Here is a 26,324-nt window from a genome sequence, read left to right as displayed (position 1 = left end):
AGAGTGCAGATAACTTGGCACAGCAAGTCAATAGAAAGATCAAAGGTATCGCTACATCATGACCAGAAAACTTGAACCTCAACACTTGTTGTACATGGGTGATGCAAATTTCTTCTGTAATTACCAGTTTGGTTACTCCGAACCTATAGTATTTCTAGTGCAATAATACAGAACATGTTATTTGAGATCAATTTCCCTTTTATCATTAGGGAAGCAGCACCACAGTCTTCAGAAGAATTCTTGACCACGGCAAATCAAAGGCATGGACTTAGACAACTCATTCTAAAGGTAAGGCATCTTACAGTATGACAAAGTTCTTCATGTGCTCTATGACACCACGTGACTATGGGCACTTCTTCCTGGCCATCACCGTGACACTATTTTCACTTTATTTGAGTTTGCAAAATCAATACAGTAAAGCAGAGTCTTGCGAACAAGGAGCCCTACAGAACTTGTATGTGTAACATCTGTGCCCGTTCAGGTTTCATCTTCTTCCTCAGACTGTAAAGCATGGCAGAAGTGACCTACCTCTTCACACACACTCTCTACACCTGTTCTTGCTATTATTGTGTACTCTGCCTAATGATCCCTATGGCCACTTCACCAAGACACTGCTTGTCCTCATCTAGGGTGAGGCTTAGACAATGCTCAGGGTACACTGCAGGTGTCCATGCGCCGCATACCTAGTGCTCCCCTGCCCTCTGGCTTAAATAAACCACGTGAACATATCTCTCTCTTGGCACCATGAGCTGCATAATCTGATCTGATAATCAGTGGGAATAGCTTCAATGCAGAATGATAAAACTAGAAATTCAGTTAGGTTGTGCTAACACTAGCCTGGCCTTTACTTTATTAAGGTCAAGTGTGGAGAATACCATGATAAAGCGAATGTGATATCACAGCAAAAACCTCACCTCACAACCATTCATTCCACAATTTCCCTAATTTAAAGAGACCCAGGGGTCTGGGTGTGTACATGTTGGTGGGATTGAAATCCAAATTTCAATATTAATAAAGAAAAATTAATAAAAGATATAGAACATGTGGGCACTATAGAGAGTGGATGTCAGACTATTTTATACATAAGTTCCAATTTTTAAACAAATGTTGTTAAAGCACAAGTTATAATGCATCTCTTATTGTTAAAACTCACATATACCTCTAAATTTCATGTGATTTTCCATAGCATGCCTTATCTGCTCATGTATGTGGCTTATGATAGTGTGGATGTTTCATGCAGTTGACACATTTCTTTTCTTGACATTTGCTTTTGTATATAAACCCAGCATTCAGCATTGTATTCCTGTTCTACAGTTCATGAGTATAATCCCAACATCTCAGTTGTCTGGTTACTCAGCAGTCATGTTTTTATAACACACGTAATAGTCTGATTCACTAAGACGTTTCCACCATCCTGTTATGACAACCTTTTTCTTTACAAAAATTGTGTACAGGCAGTCCCCGGGTTACATACAAGATAGGGTCTGTAGGTTTGTTCTTAAGTTGAGTTTGTATGTAAGTCGGAACTGTATATTTTATCATTGTAATCCCAGCCAGAACTTTTTTGGTCTCTGTAACAATTGGATTTTAAAAATGTTGGGTTGTCATAAGAATCAATATTAACACTAAAGCTTCATTACAGACTCATTTGATAACTGTTACAGCTGATCATTGTAGCCTAGGACTAAAGTACAATAAATCACCAATACCCAGAGGTCCGTTTGTAACTAGGGGTCGTATGTAAGTCGAGTGTTCTTAAGTAGGGGACCGCCTGTACTTGATATTTAAAGGAAACCTACCATCTGGTATCTACCTATTCAGGTATATCTGATGGTAGGTTTCCATTAATATCCTAAACCCTAAACTATGCTTTCCTATCTCTATAACAGTTCCTAACCCAATCTACAGTTTATCTTATATGCTAATTTTCCAGAGAGGCTACTAGGGTGTAGAGTAGCCTCTCTGCGGAGAATGAGCAAAGGCTACTCCATGTCCCAATAGCCTCTGCGATTCCTCTCAACATGCATGTAGCCAGGTTGAATCTGGCGGACCGACATGCTCTGCGCATGCACAGCAGCTCCAGCTTCCGTGCCGGCGCGAGCATCAGTGCACAAGAACAATTTGGCCATGTACAGGTAGGGAGGGATTGCAGAGGCTACTGGGGCCTGGAGTAACCTTTCTTCCTGGAAAGGCTGTTCCATGCCCCACTATCTAATTGTCGATTTTCCAGAGAGGCTAAACTGTAGATCGGGTTAGAGATTGGGGGAATTACTGAAGGATGGTTTAGGGTTAAGCTAAACATGTTCCCTACGCTGTACTTAAGAGATACAATCACATCGAAACAGTGCTTTCTACAACTGGGAATCTGTTGCTTATGGAATTGATATGCTGGTTTGACTTTAATCCCACATCATGTCATTAGGTTTCCTAAAAGTCATGCATGATGTTAATGGGGCTGCCATGTTTATCTTATACCATCCAGGAAAACGTCTTTACATATTTCCCAGAATCCCCTAGTGAAGCATAAATGGCTACACAGCAACAGAGGAAAAGAGAAAAGTACCTGGTGTTTATTATTTTCTTTGATTATTTGGCAGCAAAAAGGAGAGCGGCTTAAGAGGGGGTAGCTAATTATCGGGGGAGTTTCTGGGGGTAATATAAGGGAGAGCTGCCTGGGGGGGGGGGGTTAATATGGGAGGCACTAAGGGGGATATTATACTGTGTGGGATAGAGTAAGAGGTGGGGAAAAGGCGGGAGTTTAGTGTAGAGACACTATTTGTGCTACATCTTTTGTGCTTTCTGTACTGTAGAAGTTGGGAGGTAGGACAGATGACTACCTCATGAAAGTGATTAGGAAAATGCCAACTACCACTACATAACAATATCCACAGACTGAAAACCATCCCTTTTTAATGTAATTTAAAAAGCAACTCACTAGTCACCCACATTCATCAACGCAGGAGCCCCCCACCCTGATCACAGTGTAAAAAATTAGAATTGTTAGATGGCTCACTTAAGGCATATATATGTTTGGGCCTGCCATAGGGCTGTGTAAGCCCCTCCTGGACAACACTGCCTCTGAGCAGCGTGCCAAACAAAGGAAGAGGGGACTGCTGCTTTTATGAACTTAAATTATAAAACGTATAAAACATATTCTGCTTTCACAAACCCACAGAACCTAAAGGTGTGCACAACATTTTCACTGGTAATGATACATGTATAACATGGATGTAATAACATATGAATACATTGTGTGCTCCTTACCCACCCTGTTTTGTTTAAAGAGACTGTCATGTATTATATATACTGAATACAAGTGGTTTACAAGCAGTAGACCTCAATGAGTAATTAATAAATGTATATTCATGCTGTATAATCATTGTTTATTTTACCATAGACAATTTGTTATTTTCAGAGTATTTTATTTTACTGGGTTATACATCGGCATTCATTGAATTTTTAATATATAACTCATAGTTCTCGCATACTTATTCTAGCGCTTTTATTGTTGGTGAGTAATCTATTAACAATGTATTCTCAGTCTTTATTACATAATTTTATGTGTTTCTGGGTAACGGCAGTATATGTAACAAAATGTCTTGACATGTCTCCCATAGTGATTTATTTCAGGTACTACACAATAAATCTGAGAAAATATCACTATATTTATATGTAGGAATGCAAGACTATGGATTCTGTATTCTCTATTTTCTGTGAGTCAACAGGGCAGAACTGCAATGCCAGGTAGAGAACATGGCCAGGGTAAAATTTTAATTGGGACTACCATTTATTCTATATTACAAGAACTGGTTATCAGCTGCCTGCCAAGGTTTTTTTTTATAGATAAATAATAATAATCTTTATTTATATAGCGCCATCAAATTCCGTAGCACTTTATAAATCATAGGGGACATATACAAATATAATATTACATTACAGTACAAACATTCATATGGAACAATAGGAGTGAGGGCCCCGAGGAGTGAGGGCCCTGCTCGCAAGAGCTTACATTCAATGAGGGAGCTTACATTTTTATCAGATGCAAATAGATAACAGTATTTCTAGCACCAGACACAGGTGACTACTCTTTAACACAATGTTCAACCCTGTAACAATGTTCAAGAGCCTTGAAACATGACTAGCCATAATAACTGATATTCCTAGTTATGTTTAAAGGCTCTTGAAAAGGTCGGACATTTATTGACAGGGTACCTGTCTATAGGTGACACTAGTTTTTACAAGTAAGGTAGTACCTGTAATTTCTTTTCTTATGCAACAATGGGTCTCCCAGCCCAGCCACTCTTATATAAGACACAAAATATTATTGGTTTAAGGGACTGATGTACACCGTATATATAAGCAGGTACCATTTCATCTTGTGTCAGTTTCATTCCAAAAATGTTTACTTCGACAAAAATTTGTCCTCTCTGATGCTAGTCGGTACAGTTAATACCCATAAAATGACAGCATTTTAACCTCTGACAGAATATTTTTATATAACCCAGTAATGCCAAAAATAGGTTAATAATGTTTGACTCCATGAACAACGCAAATAAATAATGCACCTCTTAACCTTTATAGTGCAATCTCGGCAACCTAAAAAAAAAACTCCTAAGAGGCCAGCATACAGGCGGGAGGAAAAGCAGGGGTAGAGGGCTCCCCATGTGTATCGTCGTCCTCCTCGTTACCGAGATTGCACTATGAAGGAAAGCTCTGGGATACTCTTTCTTTCTACCTTGTAGTAACTATGACTTGCTCTAATCACTGGCACTTTAGGAATACACCAAAAAACTTTCCAGCACAATTTAATATTTCTTTGTTTACTCTTTGGCCCCCTTCTTGGACTTTGTATAAATAGAGACTTAACTTGATACCTTTTTGATATTGTTGGCTATATAGGATTTGACTACTTTGTAATCTATAACTAACCCTTTTGGGGGAGGAATTTCACCAATGAGTGATTTTGCATTACTGTGTTGACCTACACCCTGGTCGCCAGTTGTATTATATGTATATTACATATTTTAGATGTTTTTAATTGTATGTCATACATTCTCTCAGTTTAGAAATGAATAAAGCTTTGATTTTTTTATATACATCGTTTTTTTGCGATTTTTGATTGCTTTTTATTTTAATGCTTTGGAATATACAAAGCACAAAAATTTATCTTTTTGTCACAGTTTTTTATTTTGCATTTTTAGTTTACTATACAAGCAAATTAATTGCATATTATTTAAACTTGGATTGTTACAAATTCCATGACACCCATTTTGTGTTTATTTGAAGAGGTAAAATGGTGATTTATGTTCTTTTTTTATTATTTTATTTAACTTTTTTAAATGTCCCAGTAGGAGACTTACATATGCGATAAAATGATCACTTCTATAATTGCACTGCAAATAACTTCTGTACTGCAGTGTATTATATCTGTCAGTTTTACACTACCGTCAAGCCTATTAGACCTAGCCTGTATCTGGGCCTAATAGGCTTCGATTTTGCCGAGGCAACCCCACAGCACCCCGAGGTCTACAGTATTTGTTTCTTAAGTTTCTAATAAACATTGGGGCACATTTACTTAAAAGTCACCGGAGTGCACTAAAAGTGCATTATCCGTCTATTATTGCTGCGTCTATTAATGTGTCGCTTCCCCACACTGATCCAACAGAGTTCACCATCTTTTTTGTGGTGCACCTTTAACATGCAGCACAATTTGAAATTTAAATACGGCGCTCGGTCCAAATCAATCGGTGTCCGTGTCGCATGGAAGCCAGTACAACTGCGCTGCAAAAGGGTCGCGTGCGCCACACTTCTTAAATACCTGTGCAAGCCGTTTTAGACATGAAAAACATGAAAAGTCCAACTAAAGTGTGGCGCAAAGCCCTTAGTAAATGTGCCCCATTGTGTTACAAATCCTAGCAAGATTTAGTTGTATGCATCACTGGAAGATGAAATCAGTCAATGCATTCCATAGAAGAGATATCAGAAGATTTAAAAGTTACATCCAAACTCCATATATGGAAACCTAATACATATGAATGTATACACCCCAAATTTAGAATATATTCAGGAAGACCAATTATTGTCTTTAGAACTATACCATGAGTCAACTGATCTTTTAACAATGCTGCATCTATTAATAGGCCGGTCCCATTACACCCATCTCAGAAATGAATTAGGCGTGCATATCTACTGTATTGTAACCAGACTGAACAGACACATTTCCTTCATCACTGTGGGAATGTTACAGTCATTTATTTCTCCTCCCTCCTTGGTTTTTGACGTAGATTGTCATAAAATATGATGTCTTTATACTGATGTACTGCATGGATGTACCTTACAAACTAGTTATTTACAGTTATGACATGATACCTGAAACAAATGATTAGGTCAGCAACATTTTGTATATTTTACCAAGGTCATACCAAGAAACAGTTAAATTGACCCTGTCTCCAGATTTTACTCCAATAAACAACTATCTCCCCAGGTAGGGTATGAAAAGTCCTTTCTAGAATTCACTCTTTTATTCTTACCTTAAAAACCAAGAAAGTCATGTTACATAGAAACATCATATTTGCCTGAGATGCGTCAAGTTTAGAGGCTGCACAGGAAACTTTCAGATAATATTGTGGTGAGATATCTGAAGGAGCTAGAAGGATAATGGGATAAAATCTGTTGACAGGTTCCCTTTAATACGTATAACTAAGGTTCAATCTAATTTAATATGATGTGATCCTAATCCCTATATTCATTGAGAAAAACCTGAAGAATACCCTTCATTTACCCCCACAGAAGAGCCAGGGATGCTTTAAAGGCAAAATTTGGACAAGACAGACATACGGTACTTTTTGTTTTTCTCCCCTTTAAAGGCCTTTTGATGAACCTCTAGCTAATTTTTTAAGTGTCAATAGCAAAGGAGATATGAACAACCAGTGTTGGGTCCCCTCTCTTCAAAGACCCCATAGCAGCAGACTTTGAAACCAGTATAGCATACATTACTGCTACACTGTCAGGACAGTGATTGATTTAGGATGGAACCTGTGCATACCTGGAATATCCGTTCCCCAAGACCTGAACGTATAATGAAGTGGTGCCATGTATTTGTGTGGAAGTGACGTGTTGAAATAAAGGGAGCCTGGAGGAAAGGTGTGTAAAGTACTAAAACTAGAAATATTCATGATGAAGAAGAAAAGGATAATAAATACCTAAGCCCAAACAGTTGAGGTATTTTACTCTGCCTAAGGCTTAAAAGTGTTAACTTTGACACTGTAGCAGTATTTTATGCCACATTATAGTTAGTGTAATTATCTAAGCATTGCACTATATTCTATATACTGGCCCTGTGTAGAATATTTTGGAGCAAGTAAATAGCATGACTGCTATTTCTATTGCAAATCACAAATTGAGTGATTCTAATGTTTTAGAGCTTTTTGATGAACTATTAAAGAGCACATTTTTTAAACTAGTGATTTTGCAAGGGTGCCATTGGTGACATGGAATCTATATGCTACTGCACCATTACGGTTGTATTTCTAAATGTCATCACCAGTATCATCAAAGTGGCTTATAGTCACATGAGCTTTAATAACATCACAAGCAATGAGGTAACTAGTTGGGCCTTTATAAATGTGTTTCTATCTGTGTTCACTGTTGTGATATCACTTGTAATTTTCACTTTAGTCAAAAAATATAATATCACCCTTTTCTGTTTTTGCATTTCCATTTCTTATTCCCCTCCTCCCAAATGCCAGAACATTTATTTTTCCATTTATATAAATGTATTAGGTCATCTTTTTTGGGGGGAAGCCGGGACATAAATTCCACACACGTTTGTACGATTTTCTTATGCACAGCCCCTCCCTGAGTAATAGGTGTAATATTCAAAAAGAAGCCTGCTACAGCATCAGGGAGGAGGTGTACAGCAGTACATTGAATATATATCACACACTAGTGCACATCTAAATCCAATCCAATACATGCATTTTTCACAGTCCCGCTGCTACTAACAACACACACAGAGGTATGGTTACACAGATTTCCAGGGCCAATACTTAACACTGTTTACAAATTTGTATGGTGAGAACTGCTGAAAGATTCCCTTTAAGGTGTTAACAGGGTTGTTTGGGAATGATATATACATGATGTAACAAAAAGGTTGAGGCAGTGAAATATTTTGGGAAATACACATTGGATCCAAAAATGTAAAATATATTTGTCAAATATTTTTCACAATCTACCCAATCATATCAAACTCTGCCTCCTACCTCTACTCCCTGGGGTTGGGGCAGGAAACGTTAAAATCTTTTTAATAGGAACCACTTTTTTTTTTTATTATTATTATTGTGGATTAGGATTCTCAAGGAAAAATGACATTGATTCAATATCAGCGAAAATATAAATGGTAAAAATTATTCAAACATAGGGATACCTCAATAAATACACATTGGATAGATAAAACAAAAATGTGACAGATGTTTATTAAAAATCTATGAAACGATACTAAAAGTGACCTTGTGGGGGGGGATCAAATTTTTTTTGTAGAAACTACCGTAAGTGTAACCGAGGAAGAATGAGGTGGACTGTACTAGTTTTCTGTTGTCTTTGTGCTTCTGGTTTGATGTGAGTCCCCTTGCCTCTCACACATTGGAAAGCTTGAGTAACTTAAAGAGGATGTGTCACCCAAATTTTCGGCAGTAAGCAGCTCCTAGTGCTTGAACAAACGCCACAGTGTTAGATGGCGTTACCGGAGGTTTCCGGTAACGCAATCACTCTAACACTGTGGCGGGATACAGTGTAATTGTCGGACAGCTCGCAAAGCTGTCCAACGTATTCATGAGGGGGCGGGGCGTGGCTAGGGGCGGTGACTGCCGCCTGGCGCTGCAGTCAATACCGGCCTATGGAGAGCGGGGTGGTCCAGGGTTTACCTTAGTAAGCAGCTCCTAGTGCTGAAAATTTGGGTGACAGGTCCTCTTTATGTCTCATCCTCTAAAGATGGGGATTTTTCTTGTTGCCTTCAAAATTCTCAAATTTTTTAACATTGGATAGCTTTAAGGAAAATATTGCATATGAATATTTTCAGATTTTGGATCTGATGTTTATCGAAATATCCCCTTTTTAACATTTTTGCCCAAATTTTCATTTTGGGCGATTACAATACCATTTTTCACCTCAATTAAAAAAAAGATCTAGGTCAAATGAATAGATATGGAGTACCTGGAGAGTGGGGACAGACTGAGTGATCCGTTTGTCCAGCCAGAAGGAAACAAGCACAAAAGAGAGACGCTACCCTGGTATAATAACGAATGGCAGGAGATGATAATAAAAAAAATGATAATTACTCTCACCTTAGGGCAGGTGAAAAATAGTCAAGTAGAAAGCCATATTTGACCCAGGCCAGGATCCTGGATAATCGCAGTGGAAATGCACAATACCCGTTGGAGGGAGAAGGACCGGGCTTGGTGTGTCCAAGGAGTGGAAGGAGCCTCGTTAATAAAAATTTTATTGGAAATTTGCAAAGCATTTCAACCCCGTACCGGGCTTTCATCAGGCAAATTAGGTCAAATGAATGTAACCTTTCCTGGGGAATCTGAATCTGCAATAAAAATTTGGGTTTCTATTTAAGATTTTTAAGTAACCCCCTGCCCCACCCCCAGGGTATCAATAGATGTATTTTTAAATCTATCTGACAAGAATAGTTAGTTTTGTTATTTTTAAAGCCCCACCAGCCAGATGTGTAAAAACAATATATCCCTGGATAAGCCCTTTAAAAAGTCACTCTTAGATCACAATGCTGCCTGGAGCATCACAATCTGATGGAAGTCACAGGCTACTTTGGTATTTCCCATTCACTATAATTTGGGTTGACTATTCGCAAGTGTATCAGCTGCAATTAGGAACTTGGCAGTCCTGTTCTCTAGGACTGTGATCAGACTCATACTGATCTCCTAGCAGGCACACCAGCTACTATATGTTACGTCTTTGATAGGAAAACTATGAGAAGAAACCTGAGTCAGAAGTTCTTCACGTAATCCATAGGTCCACAAGCCTTCAGTAATATTTGATGTTTAGTTGCTCTATTTTCTACAGCACGTTGTAACAAGTTATGATGGATGCATAAATCTTCAAGAAGTGTTTTTATAAATGCATACATCCAGGGTGAATAATTTACAAGGTGAATAAGTAGTGCAGAATTGTAAGAATTGTGTAAGTCGTGGGTTAGTTCGGAGTTACAGCTACAGTACTTGAAAAGTAAAAGGTAGAAGTGTGGTTGGAAAATATACAGTAACTTGCATATTTTAAAGGGTTTTGTCCATGAATACAACTTATCCCTTATTCAGAGGGGAATAGGGGTAGGAATACATAATTAGTAGGAATATAACTGGGACCACACCCTTACAACAGGGGTCACTTGTAGGCACAAGGACATTCCATTCAGATATACAGTAGCCCAGTGCTTGGCTGTCTCCAGTAGTCCTATAGAAATTGTGTGACCTGTGTACTCTGTTTACTGAAGATAATAAGAGCAGGAATGTTAATGTCTAATGATTATTTCACTCAGGCTCTGTGGTGTTATTGTAGTTATTAGAAGTGCAGAGGTTGCAGTATCAACCGAGTCCTTGTGCCTACAGATGCCCAAAGGCCCCTCTGCCACATCCGAGGGCACCAGCATTAAAAAAGACACAATAAAAGTTTACCAATTTTCCTTGGTCCTTAAAACCCACATTACCCATATATATAATATATATAGGCTACACATATATTAGGGTGTAAGCTTAGCATCCACATGAAAAGAGTGAAGTTCAGAACTGCCGGTGTCGAATCTACGTTTGCCTTTTGTACTGTATTTTACTTGATTTGTTACATTTAATGGAACTATTTATTCAAATGTTCTGCCTTTTTTCACAATTATTTCCGTCTTGTGTGGCAGTAACTTATATGTAAGGATTCTCTTTCCAGTAATGATGCAGCTATCCTATATGCAGGTATCTTGTGATGCTTTCACAGACCCTGAATACTACTATCTTTTGTTATATGTAAAAAATCAAGTACATTCTACTGGGATTTGAAGCAGATTTATATGTGTTCCTTGCATAAAAGATTGGGTAAAAACTTAGAAAAGTGCATTGCTCCTTACACCTATTGTTATTGTAAAAAACATGAAAACCACCCAACCAAATAGCTTTTCTCTACACCATGTAAAATCTTGGGTCATCCTGGATCACAGAGAGACCTGTTTTGATTTTCGCATGGGAGCTGGATCTCTTCTGTGTACCACCCTAGCTAAATGGATTGACATTAATTCAATAGGAAAGTCATATTAGTGGTTGCCAAGCCCAGTCCTAAATTAAGAAACGTTCACCAGGTAATTTCACAGGCTGATCTGTACGGAATAAGGGAGAGGTGCATCTCATTGGTGACTCCTTTGTAACTTGTGTAGTTTCGCCGTGTACATCTCTGCGTTTGCATGTGTTACTGATATAATTTACTGGGGACCTGCTTCATATTTTTCAGCCCATCCCTTTGTGTCACAAAGTTGTCACCGCCCCAGCATATTTCAGCTTGCAATACTTGTTTGTCTTCTTTAAAGTATAGTCCCAATTGTAAAAGGTGACAACAGCTCATTCCCTTGTGTCAGGATCACCAGAGACTTCACCTTGGGCATCTTTTAAAGGTAAATATGTAAACACCTATATTCACGCAGAGTAAATTATTCATTTTTAATTCATTTACTCCTAATATGATTTAGCTGAGTAGATGATTGTATCTGTATTTGGATATATATTATAGTATATGTAGATAAAATATTGAATGTGATGTACAAATGTTCTCTGAGGATGTTTTAGATAATATCTTACAAACTGGCATTTTGTTAGTTGGGGCAGCTAAAATATTGCATGTATACAGGCATTCCCCGCAATAGGTTCTGGAAGTGTGAATTTCAATGTCAGTCGGAAGTGGCATTTCTTGTAAGTGTAACTCCAGACAAATTATTTTGTGTTCCCTGTGACAACTGTATTTTATCAATTTTGGGTTGACAAGGGAAAAAGGATGAACAATAGAGCTTCACTGCAAACACCTTACAGTTGTTCATTACCAGTATATATGTGTGTGTGTATGTGTGTGTATATATATATATATATATATATATATATATATATATATATATATATATATATATATATATATATAATTATTATTATTTTATTATTATTATTTGTACACATACGACAGATAAATGTAAACACAGAGCCCTGGACCATTCATTCAACGGGGTTCTTGATAATTACAGGTCCTGTAGGTTCTCCACTCCAGTTTATAAAATAATTGAGACTTTATTTTAAGGATTGAATTCTATCAACACAGAAACATGATAATATATTCCGTGTCAGCCTTTAAGTCTGAAACAGTTACATGAAGTACCAAATTCTTCTATATTTTCACCGATGAGGGTAGGGTGGTTATTATTTTACCTGGTGGGGTTATTGCGAGGGTTGTTCAAGCATCTTATCTGAATGGGGGTTACCAACTTCTTCTAAGGCCATATTCATTTGCAAGCAGCCCCCTTAACACCAAGTATAGTAGATTTCCTTTAAGGCTTTTGAGTGATTAGATCCATCGTAGGAATCACCTTAACATTTTTCTAAATGCCCTATATGCCAGAGGTGGCACTCAGAACCCTTTCTGTGGGCACCCAGGCCTTCACCCCCTTAACACCAAGTATGACCTACAAGAAATCTAAAAACATGATGTGCGATTAAACATGATGTGATCTGTGTTTGACTAGGGTCAGACAGTAGTTGTTCTCCTTAAGGAGAGATTGCCAATTAAGGCAACCTTAAAGGCGTGTGGAGACTTAAGGCCATAGATGGTCCACTAGGGAATTCTGGGAAGAATGCAAATAAGTTTTCCAAGGTGTTAAATGGAAAACAATGAATCCTTTTGCTACCCTGAAAGGCAGCCCCCTTAACACCAAGTATGACCTACAAGAAGTCTAAAAACATGGTGTGGGATTAAGCCAAACCAGTATATCTATTCCAGAAGGAGCAGACTCTTTACATCTGCAAAGAGTTTGTATGTTCTCTCTGTGTTTGCGTGGGTTCCTTCCCATAGGGACAGGGACAGATTTGGCAAGCTCTGTGTAATCTGTGTGTGATATATAAATGAAGGAATTGTTAACCAGAAATACAGACAGCCAAAGAAATAGCTTGAAATGGAATCTCGGATAAAGTCCGATTCCTGCCTTTTGAAAACCGCATGAGCCTTATAAATTTGGAGTGGCATATACATATTATCTCCATTGAAAGCTAAACTCCCATGTCGTTCTATGGCAAAATATAGGACGTGTTCACCACACTGTGGCCGGGTGATGTCTATGGGGGCCATAATGTGATTGCTTATTGTGCGTGTACGTATGGGCCCCCATAGGTGCATGTATGTGGGGAGTAAGGCTGGCTGCAGATGAATGTGGAAAAGGACCTGTATGTTGGTATAATACCACTGACTGCGCACACTGCACAGTACAGGAGTCATTGGATCATACAGAAATATGATGCAAGGACTTTCTGTCTGCTGGCCGAACAGCAGCTCCGGTATTGTAAGAACTGACACAGTACTGTGGCTGCAGTTTGGTCGTCAGGCAGGGAGTCCTTGCATCATATATCAGTATGATACAAGGACTCCGCTCCTGTGTAATGTGTGTAGTCCATAGGATTGGACCAGCATAAATGTCCGTCTTCAGGAACAGTCAGCGTTACTATCAAATATAGACTCTTCCCAACTAGTTGCTTCAGCTTTGTTCCCTGCACCCCTCCTACTCTTCAGAGTTTGGGTGACTCACTGACCGGCCTGGCTGAGACAATGAAGTGGAAGTTGCAGATCCAACCACTAAAGTTTATCTCCACAGCATCACCTGATGTATATGAACATTTTACCCATAGTTTACAAGTACCATAAAAGCCCCATTGGCCTCTTGGCTTCATGACGTTTCCGGCCCAATGGGATTACTTCTTGTACATCAATGGTCGTTCCGCCTCTAAATATAAGAGAAGTGTTATTGAGCAGTGCACAATTAACAGGACTAGAGAAATGCTAATGTGCAGTGCCCACATATACAGTATAATAATAAAACCACTCTCATAAGCATATAGAAAACATAGACAAACACACCCCTGGCTTAATGGAAATCTGCTACAGAGATGTATCATTTTACACCATCTGCACCGCTGCTGTGTATCCCCTGAAACAGAATCCATCTTCTAATGGCCCTTTCTGGCTCCCTCTTCTGCTAATTCTGTGCGCCTCTCTGCGGCGTTACTACTCACTTCCTTACACCCTTCCCCAGCCAGAGAGAAGAGACGTCAGATGGAGTTTCTATGACTTAGTCAGGAGCTCCTGAGGCTCATTTGCATAATTTTAAAAGAAGATTTGATCCAAAACTATGCCATTAAAAGCTAAAGGAAGAATGCATGCTGTTTCAGGAGACACACCTCATGTAAGTGTGTTTGGTGTACAATATTATATCCATGTAGTAGATTTCCTTTGAAAGAATTTGAAAGAATTTTTAAACTTAGATGTGTCCTACTAGCCAGTTCCTGAGGTACTATTTTTCTCAGGATTTCTTTTATTATAACTCTATAAGCCAAGATTTTGGCAATATGGAGTTATAAAAATTATGCTAATCAGTCTGGGGCACCTTTGGGCACCTCGTCTTATTTATTAATTTTCCATTACGATAGAAGCACTGTGGACGGACGGGGCTTGTATTGTAACAGGGGACTGAATAAATTATAAGACAAGTCACTCTGAGGAGCTCTGGTGATGTAACCGGAGCACCCCAGACTAATTAGCATAATTTGTAGAACTCTATATTGCTCAAATCTCTGCATATACAGTTAGAATAAAAGAATTCCTGAGGAAAATAGTTCCTCCGGAAGTGGTTAAAAGGACACGTCTACCATCAATTAAATGTCCTCTAACATGCTTTCAGGTTGCCATCACTTTTGCACAGTTTTGCTGAGGCTTGAGTACCTTTGAAGGTCCTTAAATGGCTCCTGTATAAATATATCAGACTGGTTTCCTTCTCATTATATAGTGCAGCCAACATACTTAGTCTGTGACTAAGGTGACCATGCTATCCACGCTACTCATATATAATCCACCATTGCAATATGTGAGCTAAATAAGAATTTTTGATGTGCAGGAATTTAGTGCTGAAGCCAATTATAAATGTATTCTTATACACAGATCTGATAAGTATAGGAAATAGTGTAACTTACTGGTTGCTTATAGGATACCGCCCATGCACTGCTTATTATCAAAAACCCCAAATGAGGTAAATATGGACGACCAGCAATAAAGTAGTAGTATTCAGAGTCTCTAATATGACAAAACATAAGACATAATGGGACACATTTACTAATAACAGTGCAAACTCCACTGGCGCACATTCTTCATAAACCTGGCGCTCCCTGCATTGCTCCAAAAGAGTGCAACACTGTTTTTTTGGGCGCAACTTTAACATGGGGTGTGCAACCCGGACTTGCATGTTAAATCCATCTGAGCACCAGAACTTTCATTTCAGTTCAGAAATTTGTGTCACATGAAGACTAGTGCCACAAAACAATTGCGTGCAACACACATGTGGTGCAGGCACTTCTAAAATGCCTATGCAAGCAGTTTGCACCTAAAAGAATGTACAACATAGTGTATGTTTGGTTGGAAAATAAGTTGATAGTTCTGTTCTTATTTACCCCAGTGTACATGCAAAATAAAGGCTAGGTTTTAGCCATGTGAAATATTCCATGTTAGGTGTGACATACACAAGAATGCCTGATATGTCCAAAATGGACATGAAATATGTGTCACAATCTAGGTAATGATGAGTAACTAGTGATAGTTAGGCCTCAAATATGTGATCAATGCAGAGACAAGGAAGGGGGGTGGAAAGTGAGAATGCATGTATGTCACTGGAGAGTCATTGCTTGGATTGATAAGTGAAGTAGAGAGGTCAGGAATGTTGTCAGGCAAGTCCATACCAACATTACCAAACAGATATCGTCTCTTTGTACAATAAAGAGTTAATTAAACTCAGTGAGTGCTAATACTACTACATTGCTTTACATACAGCCTAACATGATAAGTTGGATACAACGGGTCGTGGTTTTAATCGGTGATGGATGGACATGTATGACATGTAGGTGGATTCATTGCATGGTGGATGCCACTGCTGCTTGAGACGCCACACTGGTTTATAATGGAGTCTAGTTACGCTGAGTTGTCAAACAAGAAGGAATCTGAAATTGTGGTTTGTTTTCATATCTCATATTTTTATAGTTCAACCCTCCAGGCCACAATCTGGTATGCACTTCATGGTATGTTTCACACTGCTCTCACTTATATATAATAGGGCATGTGAAATGGGTTGTTTTTGATTCAAAAGGCCAAAAAGCTACTATGACAGCTACTATGTGTAAAAATAGGGTCTGCTGGATGGTGTTGGTGTCCATCATGAAAAGGATCTAAAACTGCCTTTAATTGCATTTCTCTGTTCCAATAATGTTATTGAAAAACAGACATTCAATGTCTTAAAAATGCAAACCCTACAAAATAAATTGGTGTGCAATCTTAAAAAATTGTTGGAAAATAGCATCTGTTATATCCAATTGTTGAGGCATATGAGATCTATATCCATTATATGCAGTTTGCGAGGTGCAGACTTTTCATACTTTTCTACTTTTTATATAATACACATGTAGTAATAGTTTGTAAAAGTGTGAATTCATTTGTATGTTGCCTCATACATTGTTTACCCATTGCCCTGTACTTTCCGACCAAGGTATCTTGGCATGTGAAGTATTTGGCTTCATTTTTAAGAAAAGAAGTCAGTCTTGTTGGACTACATGTTAGGTGGGGTGTGTCTGTGATTTCACGAACTGATAACTTTTACTAGAACTATTATTTTCTATAAATTGTACAAGGTCACTTGCGTTAACTCTCTATATTGACCAATATTTGACCCCAACCATCATTGCTTGATGGAAATATTTTATGACTACTGCCAAAAATGCTGCATTTGGGTAAGTCTGGGTTGGGTATGATTTGATTCATCCTAAATCCATTTCAGCTTTTTATTAGGAAACTAAACCTTCAGAACCTTCCCAGCATATTTCTCTTACCTTTATCATCAGCTAGAAGAGAAGGTACCTTTAATGTAATATTAATGCAAATCAATTGGGGAATCAAGTTAAGTACAATGTTCACTGTCTTCATAGGTTTTCACTCATAGATCAGGTCTGTAGTTTTTCAATAGATGACAAAAGTAAATGAAAATAAAATAATAAAATCAATATAATTTATTATAAAAAAAAGAAAACAAATATACTTTATCCATATAGCACCATCAAATGTGGCCAGAATAGGTTTGAGGTTTGTAATAATACTGTATCTTATAAATAAAAATTAATGGGAACCTTTTAACTTGAAACCTATGCAGAGGTACAATTATGTAAGTATATTATTTAAGCATACATGTGGTGTAATAGTTACGTAGCGGTAAAGCACATTTTTCTATAATTACATAGGGCTCCATTTTATTCGGTGCCAGCAGTTTTGGATATATTTAGTCATTGGCTTTAAATAGAAGGATATAGGTCATGACATGAAGCATAATTTTTCTCTATATGATATAGGAATTCAAGGGTTTCTTCATATTTGGAGACAAAATCGACAAAGCAGCTGACTAATAGTTGGGAGGTCAAAACCCAACTGATAAAATGTTAAATACTCAGAGAACAGCTTTATTTTGGATATATACAATACTTCCATACAGAGCTCCATATAAAATTAGTTCTATGTCATGATTAAACTCTAGAGCATACAAGAGGAGCAAAATGAAATATTTGCAGTTATTGCATTGTTACAGTATATGGTGTTGGCTTAGGACTAGTTTTTATCTGTTATTCTATAACTCAAAGGAAACTATAAAACCAGTAATGTACACAACGTAGTAAACCCCCAACCTGCACATAGTCAAGTAAAGCAAATAACATTGAAGTTACTTATGTTGAGTTGTCTCATCAATGTCTGCCTACAGGCAATGGTCCCGTATCACGACTACATACATACAAGTCTGAGTATGTTATTGCTGTACATCTCACAACATTGAAGTGGTACAAAAGTACAAATCAACTTAGTTATAAATTAGTTATAAATTCAAAGAACTGAAATCTAAAATGTTTGTAATTTAGGTCCCTGATGACATACAGCAATAAAACCCATTTATTGTGTCAACGTATTAAACTAGGCTCTTCAAGGGGTTATCCAAGGAATTCAAGAAGGACAACAATTCATTGGCTTCAGAAAGGATCAACAGCCTAATTTCCTATGCCATGTCTGTCCATTCAGGGAGCCCAGTTCTGATGTTTTAATGCTACTGCCAAACTTTTGGGAGCATGTAGTGATTTCAAGATCCCATGTGAAGTATGAAACCTGACTTGTATTACAGTGTTCATATATATACTCTATTCACAAAAACCCCCAAAAAATCAGATGAAAGAAGACCCATCAACTCACCAATGGTAATGTCTGTTTTAGAAAAATATATTTTCTTCATAAAATACAGATTCTAGAGAACTTTCTTCAAAGTAATTTTACCTGTTGGACCAAAGGAACCCAGTACCACACCACCCTTTTCAGTAGGGTGTGTTTCCTACCTGCACAACTTGTCATATTAAATATTGATGCGTTAAAATGTGTAGGTCACACCCCAGTGACAAGGGGAATTGGATTATCTCAGTGTAATTCATCACAGAATTTAAGGAGGAACAAATAAGGAATGGTGCAATGCAGATTTCTCAAAATTATTCTATAGGATTGTTAATAAGTCTTTTTTGAGCTACTTCCAAACTCTAAACAATTGAGCTCTAAAACATAAAGTGGTTGCCTGACCCCATCCTTATGTTTCAGTAGTTCAGCTCTGGACATAGTTTTTTTTGGAAAGTGCCATTTGAGAGTATGTTACCGATGCAGCCAATCACAGGCCTCAGAGAGGACCTCTGTCCAAATGCTGAGGCTTGTGATCAACTGCAGCAGTGTCCTCAACACAGCACGTCCGGAGCTGAACTGCAGCAATTGTTTAACTACAGAAATTAAACTGCTTGTGGAGATTTTGGCTTTTTCAGGCCACCCTTACAGGCATACAGAGACTTAATGGCCATGCATGACTCACTGGGGATTCTCACAAGGAATCATGCAATACTTTGCCTTAGTGTTACCTTGAAAGGCAGCTCCCTATGCATCAATGCATGACTTACAAGAAGCCTAGTTAAATGATCTGGGATAAAAGAAAGCTGTTCCTATGTTTTTGTATCTCATTATACAGTGTTGCAGGTTACGAGGTTTTAAAAAGCAATGATGGACGGGAAAGAATTAGAAAGGGAAATATATGCTATATATATACATATGTTCCAGGCACACCCCTTAAGAAATTAAAGAAATAAAAAGTATCCTACAAATCAGCGGTGTAGCTCATCAGGGAGGTCTAAAAGGGTATGTGTCAATAGTGCCGGGTGTAAGGGGGTGGACAACAAGCAACCTGGTAAAGGTACTTAAATGAAGCAATCTTAGTCTTGTTGTACTGAGTTAAAGAAAGCTTAGTTGTTCTGCAAAATAGTGTACAAAAATTTAAAGACAGTACTTGAGCTCTAATGCTAAATCTAATGTTAAACAGGGCCCAAACTATTCTGTATAATAAATAGTCAATTGGCTTACTCACACTGTATGTAATAGTGATTTTAAGGCTAGGATCATGTTTATTTATCTCCATTATTAGGATAGTAAAATACGTTGTTCGGTTTGGCTCCATCCCCATGAAAACAATAACAGGAAGCTGCCAATGTCCTTATATAGACAGTTACATCACTGGGGAAACCCCCGGAGTGTATGCTCAGCGGAGGACAGGAATGTATGCAATACAGTTGCATCCATCCCCAAAAGGCTATTATGACCTCCGCTGAGCATATACTGCTCCTTCCAGCAGGAAGCAGGATGGATATACATTTGAATTAATGTTTGTTCATGTTTTTTTTCAACCCATTTTTTTTTTTTCTGTTGGATACAGCTTATACTTAGAAGACAAAGTCTTAAAGTATGCCTCTTCTGCCAGTATATGTCTCCCTGGTTACGCACAAGATAGTTTACGTAGGTATGTACTTAAGTTGAATTTGTATGTAAGTCAGAACAGGTACATTTTATAGTCATAACTCCAGAAAAAAAAAATTGGCCCAAAAAATATTGTCCCTGTGACAATTGGATTTTCAAAATTTTATTGCTGTCATGGGAACATGGAATATCAATAAAGCTTCATTACCAACACCTTACAGTTGATCATTGCAGCCTGGGACTATTGTACAGCATCCAGAGGTCACAGTGTGCAGAGAGGTCCTTCTGTAACAAGAGGTCGTCTGTAAGTCAGGTGTAAGTTGGAGAGTGTGCTCAAAATATTGGGGCACATTTACTAAGGGCCGTGTGCTACTTGGACTTTGCACCTTAATTTCTGTGCAAACTATTTGCACAGGTATTTGAGAAGTGCCGCACATTTGTGTTGCACGCAACTCTTTTGTGGCGCGGCTACACTAGCCATCATGCAACACAAATTTCTGCACTGAAGGGGGAGCTCCGGTGCTCAGTATGACCGTGCACCACAATTAACATGCAAAGTCTTGACAGAATTGTGCCACACTCCCCATGTTAAAGGTGCACCAAAAAAGTGGTGCACTCTGTCGGAGCAGTGCAGGGAGCTCCAGATTAATGAAGAATGTGTCCCAGAAATCCTGAATCTGGCGCCTTCTGCACTATACACAGGCAAACTGCATGTTGTACACACTGCAATGTTCTTAGTAAATGTACCCCATTGTGTTTCATGCTCTCATACAGGCCTTGGTGAATTACATAGTGTTTGGTGAATCTTTTATTTTTAGACCTTGTATTTTAACATGCTGTGGATGGTATTAAAATTTGATGACATTTCCAAAGTTTACCCTGTTCACTTTTTAGAGAAACAAAGCATGTATTGTCTGTCACACATCTTGTGAAAGTATGCCAAGCCTATGCCAGAAAAGAATCACTACACCATTGTTTTCTGGGTGGAAAGTATACAAACTTTATGGGCCAACGGTAACATCCAGATATATAGAAAAGGTTTTGAAGAATATACTGTAATGTTCTCCTATCTGTCTACCCTGATGTCTGTGTATGATTCTCTAGTCAGTGTATGAGGGCAACCATAGAGTGTGGTGTTAACGCTTAGCAGTTTGAAGCTCTTTTTCACCGGAGTAATTGATAGTGGGGAAGGCAATAATTCATTGCGTTGTAGCAGCTTAGATAATCTAGTCCTTCTATTTGCTACAGTAAGGTGTGTTGTGTATTTGTAATCACAGGGTGCCATTTTGTGAAGCTTCAGGAATGTAGAATGGTTACATTTCTGGCCAGGATTTACTTAAAGTGTATAAGCAGGGGGTGAAATGTCCTCAAGCTGAGGTGGATCTCGCTAAGAAATTCACACTGTAAGTAGTAAAGAATGTCGTGTGTCAAAGTGACAAGAACGTACAAAACTATCTAATAGAACCATGGTATATCCTTTACAAATGTGCCATGCACTGCAAACATTGAACAATACAATGCAGGGGCACGACTGAAAGAGGGTCCTTAATGCAGCATCTGTAACAGGGTCTCATGAGCCTGCACTAATACTTGTGTCATTCAGGCTGGGGTTCCAGGATACAATTGCTGTCTATACATTCCCTATAGCTATACTCTTGTTGCTATCCACTGAGAATAAGAGTGACAATATAGTCAATATGACAAAACTGTCTTTTTTCACGATAGAAACCAAACAATCCCAATATTTCACCCATAGGATAGTTTCTAGGTGTCTGATTGTTGGGGGTCAGATGAAATTGATCATGATAACTGCGCTCTTGTGCCTATCTTTTTAATTGAGCCAGAGTTGTGACCATAATAAATCTCTTTGGAATCACTTATTCACTATTACGGTTTCACAGACAGAATAGCAACACAAATATGTGACTGTCCATCCATTCCCTTGATCGGTGGCTCTCCTGATGGTGGAATTAAACATTTCTGGTGGTAAATTGTGATTGTGGGGAAAGACCTATTAATAATGAGGCCATCTTCTATTGATGAGGACTATAAATAATTATAGAACTTTACGTTAAAGGACATCTATCACCAGGATGAAGGATTGTAGACCAAGCACACAAACATACTGGTGTGCCCCTCTGGCAGGATCCACTCTTCTTTTAGCTCCTTATGTTCTGTTTTTTACAAAAAAGGCTTGTAAAATTCATTTACATAATTTGTAAAGCTTTTTTTCTTAAAACCAAGGGCATACACCAGCATGTTTGTGTGCTTGGTTTACAATCCTTGATCCTGGTGGTAGATGTCCTTTAGGCATTCAATTCTGTTACCAGCAGTGAGGGTTTAATGGATCCAGGATAATCTCTATCTATTATAGGAGGTCTACACTGAAGACTGTAACTGATAAATGAAGAAGACATTACAAATATATCACCTTGGTGCTTAGTGTTCCCCATGATGGAAGCTACCTCCCCCCATCACAGCAGATACATCAGGAGGTTTAGACCCTGATGCCCTGCTTGGCGTAGTTTTGTGTAAAAATCTGCAAACATTCAACAGCGAATGTTTGCAGGCTTTAGAAAGTATTCAGCCACATGGCATTCACTTTCCATCCATGCCCACTTGGCATCGAGGTGGCGTAAAGGCGAAAATAATGGAGTAATTACAATTATTTCAGGACTTTGCAAAAAAATGGGGTACAAGTCCTGATATATCTCTACCATAGGTTTATAGGTAAAAATTTTGTGTTACCTTTTATTTAAACGCATGATATAGTGCAATATGGCTTATAAGAGCAATCAGGGACTACAGAAAACCGGTAGTTTATACTCCTATAATATTCAGTGCCCCTTTACTTCTCACACTTGTGTTGTGTGTAGTTGTACAGCAGCCCACTGTTAGTATCTGTGGTAACGCAGGAGAAATCTATATGTATTAATATTCCAAGCAGACTATTTCTAAGGAATATTAGCCAATAGGAACAATCGTAGGAGAGCCCACCTCTTCCCAAAATCTGCTGTCCTTATAAGACCACATAGTCTGCTAAATGATCCCTGTCAACATATAATTAAGAAAAATATTTGTTAAATAACTTTAAAATCAAGGTAGTGTAGAAAGTAAGTGTACTATTTCATCTTGGATGAATAATTTACAAATATTCCAACACCCACATATTCAGAGATTAAAAGACGTCTTTTGTCAGAAGGCCCATTAGTACATTACATTTGCTATGAGATTATTAAAGATCACAGTGGTTGAAAGGTGACAAAGGATTGTGGTCATTATAGATTGCAGCTTTCAAGTAGTCACCAATAAAGAGTAATGTCTGAAAGTTGTGTATCCATAAATCATCTTTATGTTATAAGCATCATATAGAGCTAATAAAAAGGAGTAACAGTATGGAAGGAGAAGTCAGGAGGACTTTTCAGGGCAAATCTGGAATGTACATTTCTCTGTTATGTGAGAGTACACTGTTGGGTATAACCAACATCTATAGAGAAGATGTACGTATCCACTGTTAAAGCGGCTTTCAAGTCGAAATAATCGTATTAGTGTTCACCCAGTGCTCCAGTTTTATTTCCTTCCATCCTCTGCAGGAGACCAGAATACAGGGGCAAGCAAAGTAATTACTGCAGCAAATTATTGCCCAAAGCGTTGACCTGACAACACCACTGAGCTTAACGCTGTAGTCAGTGAGTGGCTGTAAAAATAAAATTATATATTTCCTCTACTTCATCTGTTTTTCGGTTTGCCATGTCGTAGGAAGACGTTGAGGAAAAACAGTACCTTTCAGACTCCCATTCAGGATTTCTAAGAAGAGATCTATTGCGTACCCATCACATCAGAGTAGTATACCACTAATTTACCGCCTCTTCCAGAGCTTCCTGGAAGAAGCCGTCTTCCCACCTTCCCTGGAAGAAGCCATCAGGGCAAAACTCTGAGTCGGGCAGCAGCCGAATTTGCCTTTTGTAATTGTTTTTATTAAAGGCCTTTTTACCACTACAGTGGTAGCAGCCATAGCAGCTGTTATAGGGCCGTAGTGTTAGGGGGCCCAGGCATCTGTCAGAGTATATATGTGCACATAAGTGTATAAATCTGTGTATGTATGGAAGAGTATATTACTGTGTGAGTATACAAATATGTAGAATTTTCTAAGGGGTAAGGGGGCCAAATTCAGAAGTCTGCTTTGGCGCCTGCCTCTCTTAGTTACGCCCCTGAGCTGATCAAAGCAGTGTCTATCATTGGAAACTATAAAGTTGTTAGGAGCTGAAAGCAGATGGATATTTTCATTGTATGTGTATTGTATGTGTAACGATTCAAATGGCTCTAGTGTCAAACAGCTGATAGGAAGAAGGAAAACTTGTGAGACCCCCCAACATTCTGAAATGTCTGATCTTGTAAAAATGTACATCATTGAAGCTTTACCCAAATGAAAGTGTTATTATAACGCTATGACAAGGACAATATCTAATATGCAGATCTAAGGTCTTCTTCTTTGTTTTGACAGATATGTGAGAAGATCCAGCATAGTATGAAAGTGTGACATTGTATACAAAATGGTGAGTATGCAAACATGAGACTAGGAGACTAGTATGTTATGCTGGAAGCCTTATTTATACAGATTACACGCATATCTCTTACATGCTTGTAGATTTGTAGATGGTCGAGGTGACAACTCTGTGAAACCTGAATGACAAGTCACGTGAAAGAATAGAGAATGCATGAAGGAAACTTTCAGCAGTGTTTTGATCCCATAGCAATACATGAAAAGTTAATCACTATTAAATAAAAGTTTTCTGACAGTTTTGCTGACTGTTATTAGACACTAGTGGTTCAGTTGCAGTACTAGTTATATAGCCTATATCAGATAGGGGCACTGTTTTTAGTAGACTTTACTTCACCTAACCAATTTGAAGGGAATCTGTCACCAAAGTTTACCAAACTTAACTAACTGCTATGTTATGTGGGGCTATGTACACACATACATTTTTTTAATTTTTGCAGGTTCTATGTCCGTGTCAAAATGTCACTTGAGAAATATGTAAATGAGGCTAAAGTGCTTCGGGGGGCATTAGCTGAGCATCTCAGGGTTCCGCCTAAACAGCAATAACAACACCCTGCTACTGATCTACCATCCACTGCTCTCTGTCATCCTTCCTTCATTTGCCTCACTCCCGGGTTCAGACAGAGATGGAGCCAGAGCCCTGAAGGGCTCTATGAAAACTCTTTAGCCTCATTTACATATTAATAAAGTAAAGTTTAGCTTGAAAGGAGCAGCTGGACAATAAACTCAAAGGTAAGTGTGACATATGTGACATAACATAACAGTTAGCTCGGGTAGATAAATTGTGGTGATAGATCCCCTTTAAGGAAGGAAACAATCTGGTAGTATTCTTTAGTATGTCTTAAATCCTAGTAACTGCTTTTACATTTTCTTAAATCCTATTAATTATATTTACATACTTTGATATTGGTCAAATGACATTGGATGATGTCATGGTTATGTCTACTGCTGCGCCTGTTTACTTTTTATTCACATTATTATTCACATTCCTGGTGTACTAACAAGCACAATTAGCCCCTGGTGCACCTAGAAGCTCATTTGCATAGAGATAAAATAGAATTTTCTCTAAAATTAGAGATTACTGTAAAACAGGAGTACTTTATTTGGACAGCTTATGCAGTGCACTACACAATGCCATTTTTACTTTTGGGATCATTTGGGTTCTGGGAAACTCCCTTTAAACCGACTTCAATGAACTTTGATTAAGTTTTATATAAAACATGCTATTCCATCTTAAAAACAAATTACTGCTCCATAAATGTATTTATTTAGGATTTATTCCCTCTAATTCTTTCAGAGTTACTTGTTGGAAAACAACACTAAGTTGGTCCGCACAGGACGCCCAGGAAGCATTTCTGATCTGCTGACCTTGGAAGAAGACAATGGCAGTGTTGTAGTCTCTGGGATCAAACACAACGACCCTGCTGCTAGTAATCTGGGGCTCAAAGAAGGTATGTCAATATTATTTCCCTGCAAGTAGTTTTGTCATACTGGTTAACCATATACTATTCACAATCACACAATAATGTACATATGAAGTACAAAGTCCGGACAACAACCCAAATACTTTACCCAGTTCACGTGTTAATAAAGCTTTTTCACTTTCTTT

At 38.2% G+C, this 26,324-nt stretch overlaps 1 protein-coding gene across 5 annotated transcripts in view; it reads left to right on the top strand.

The window, feature by feature from the left end:
* The first annotated feature begins 222 nt into the window (after positions 1 to 222).
* The window catches only part of LOC140121337 (uncharacterized), a 31,884-nt gene continuing 5,782 nt past the window's right edge, over positions 223 to 26,324 (top strand). Inside the window, exons 1-5 of one of the 5 annotated variants that reach the window (XM_072140774.1) lie at positions 11,493 to 11,668; positions 18,243 to 18,572; positions 20,114 to 20,197; positions 24,659 to 24,710; positions 26,013 to 26,166. In XM_072140774.1, coding sequence (XP_071996875.1) covers positions 24,708 to 24,710; positions 26,013 to 26,166 — 157 coding nt within the window. In that variant the 5' untranslated portion in view covers positions 11,493 to 11,668; positions 18,243 to 18,572; positions 20,114 to 20,197; positions 24,659 to 24,707. Of the gene's footprint in view, positions 289 to 11,492; positions 11,669 to 18,242; positions 18,573 to 20,113; positions 20,198 to 24,658; positions 24,711 to 26,012; positions 26,167 to 26,324 lie in introns of those variants that run through there. The other 4 variants (XM_072140773.1, XM_072140775.1, XM_072140776.1 and 1 more) reach the window with 4 other exon arrangements.

This window comes from Engystomops pustulosus, chromosome 3 (assembly GCF_040894005.1).
Source record: "Engystomops pustulosus chromosome 3, aEngPut4.maternal, whole genome shotgun sequence".
Taxonomy (NCBI): domain Eukaryota; kingdom Metazoa; phylum Chordata; class Amphibia; order Anura; family Leptodactylidae; genus Engystomops; species Engystomops pustulosus.
The sequence above is the reverse complement of the archived record's forward strand: the minus strand, read 5'-3'. Positions and strand labels throughout refer to the sequence as shown.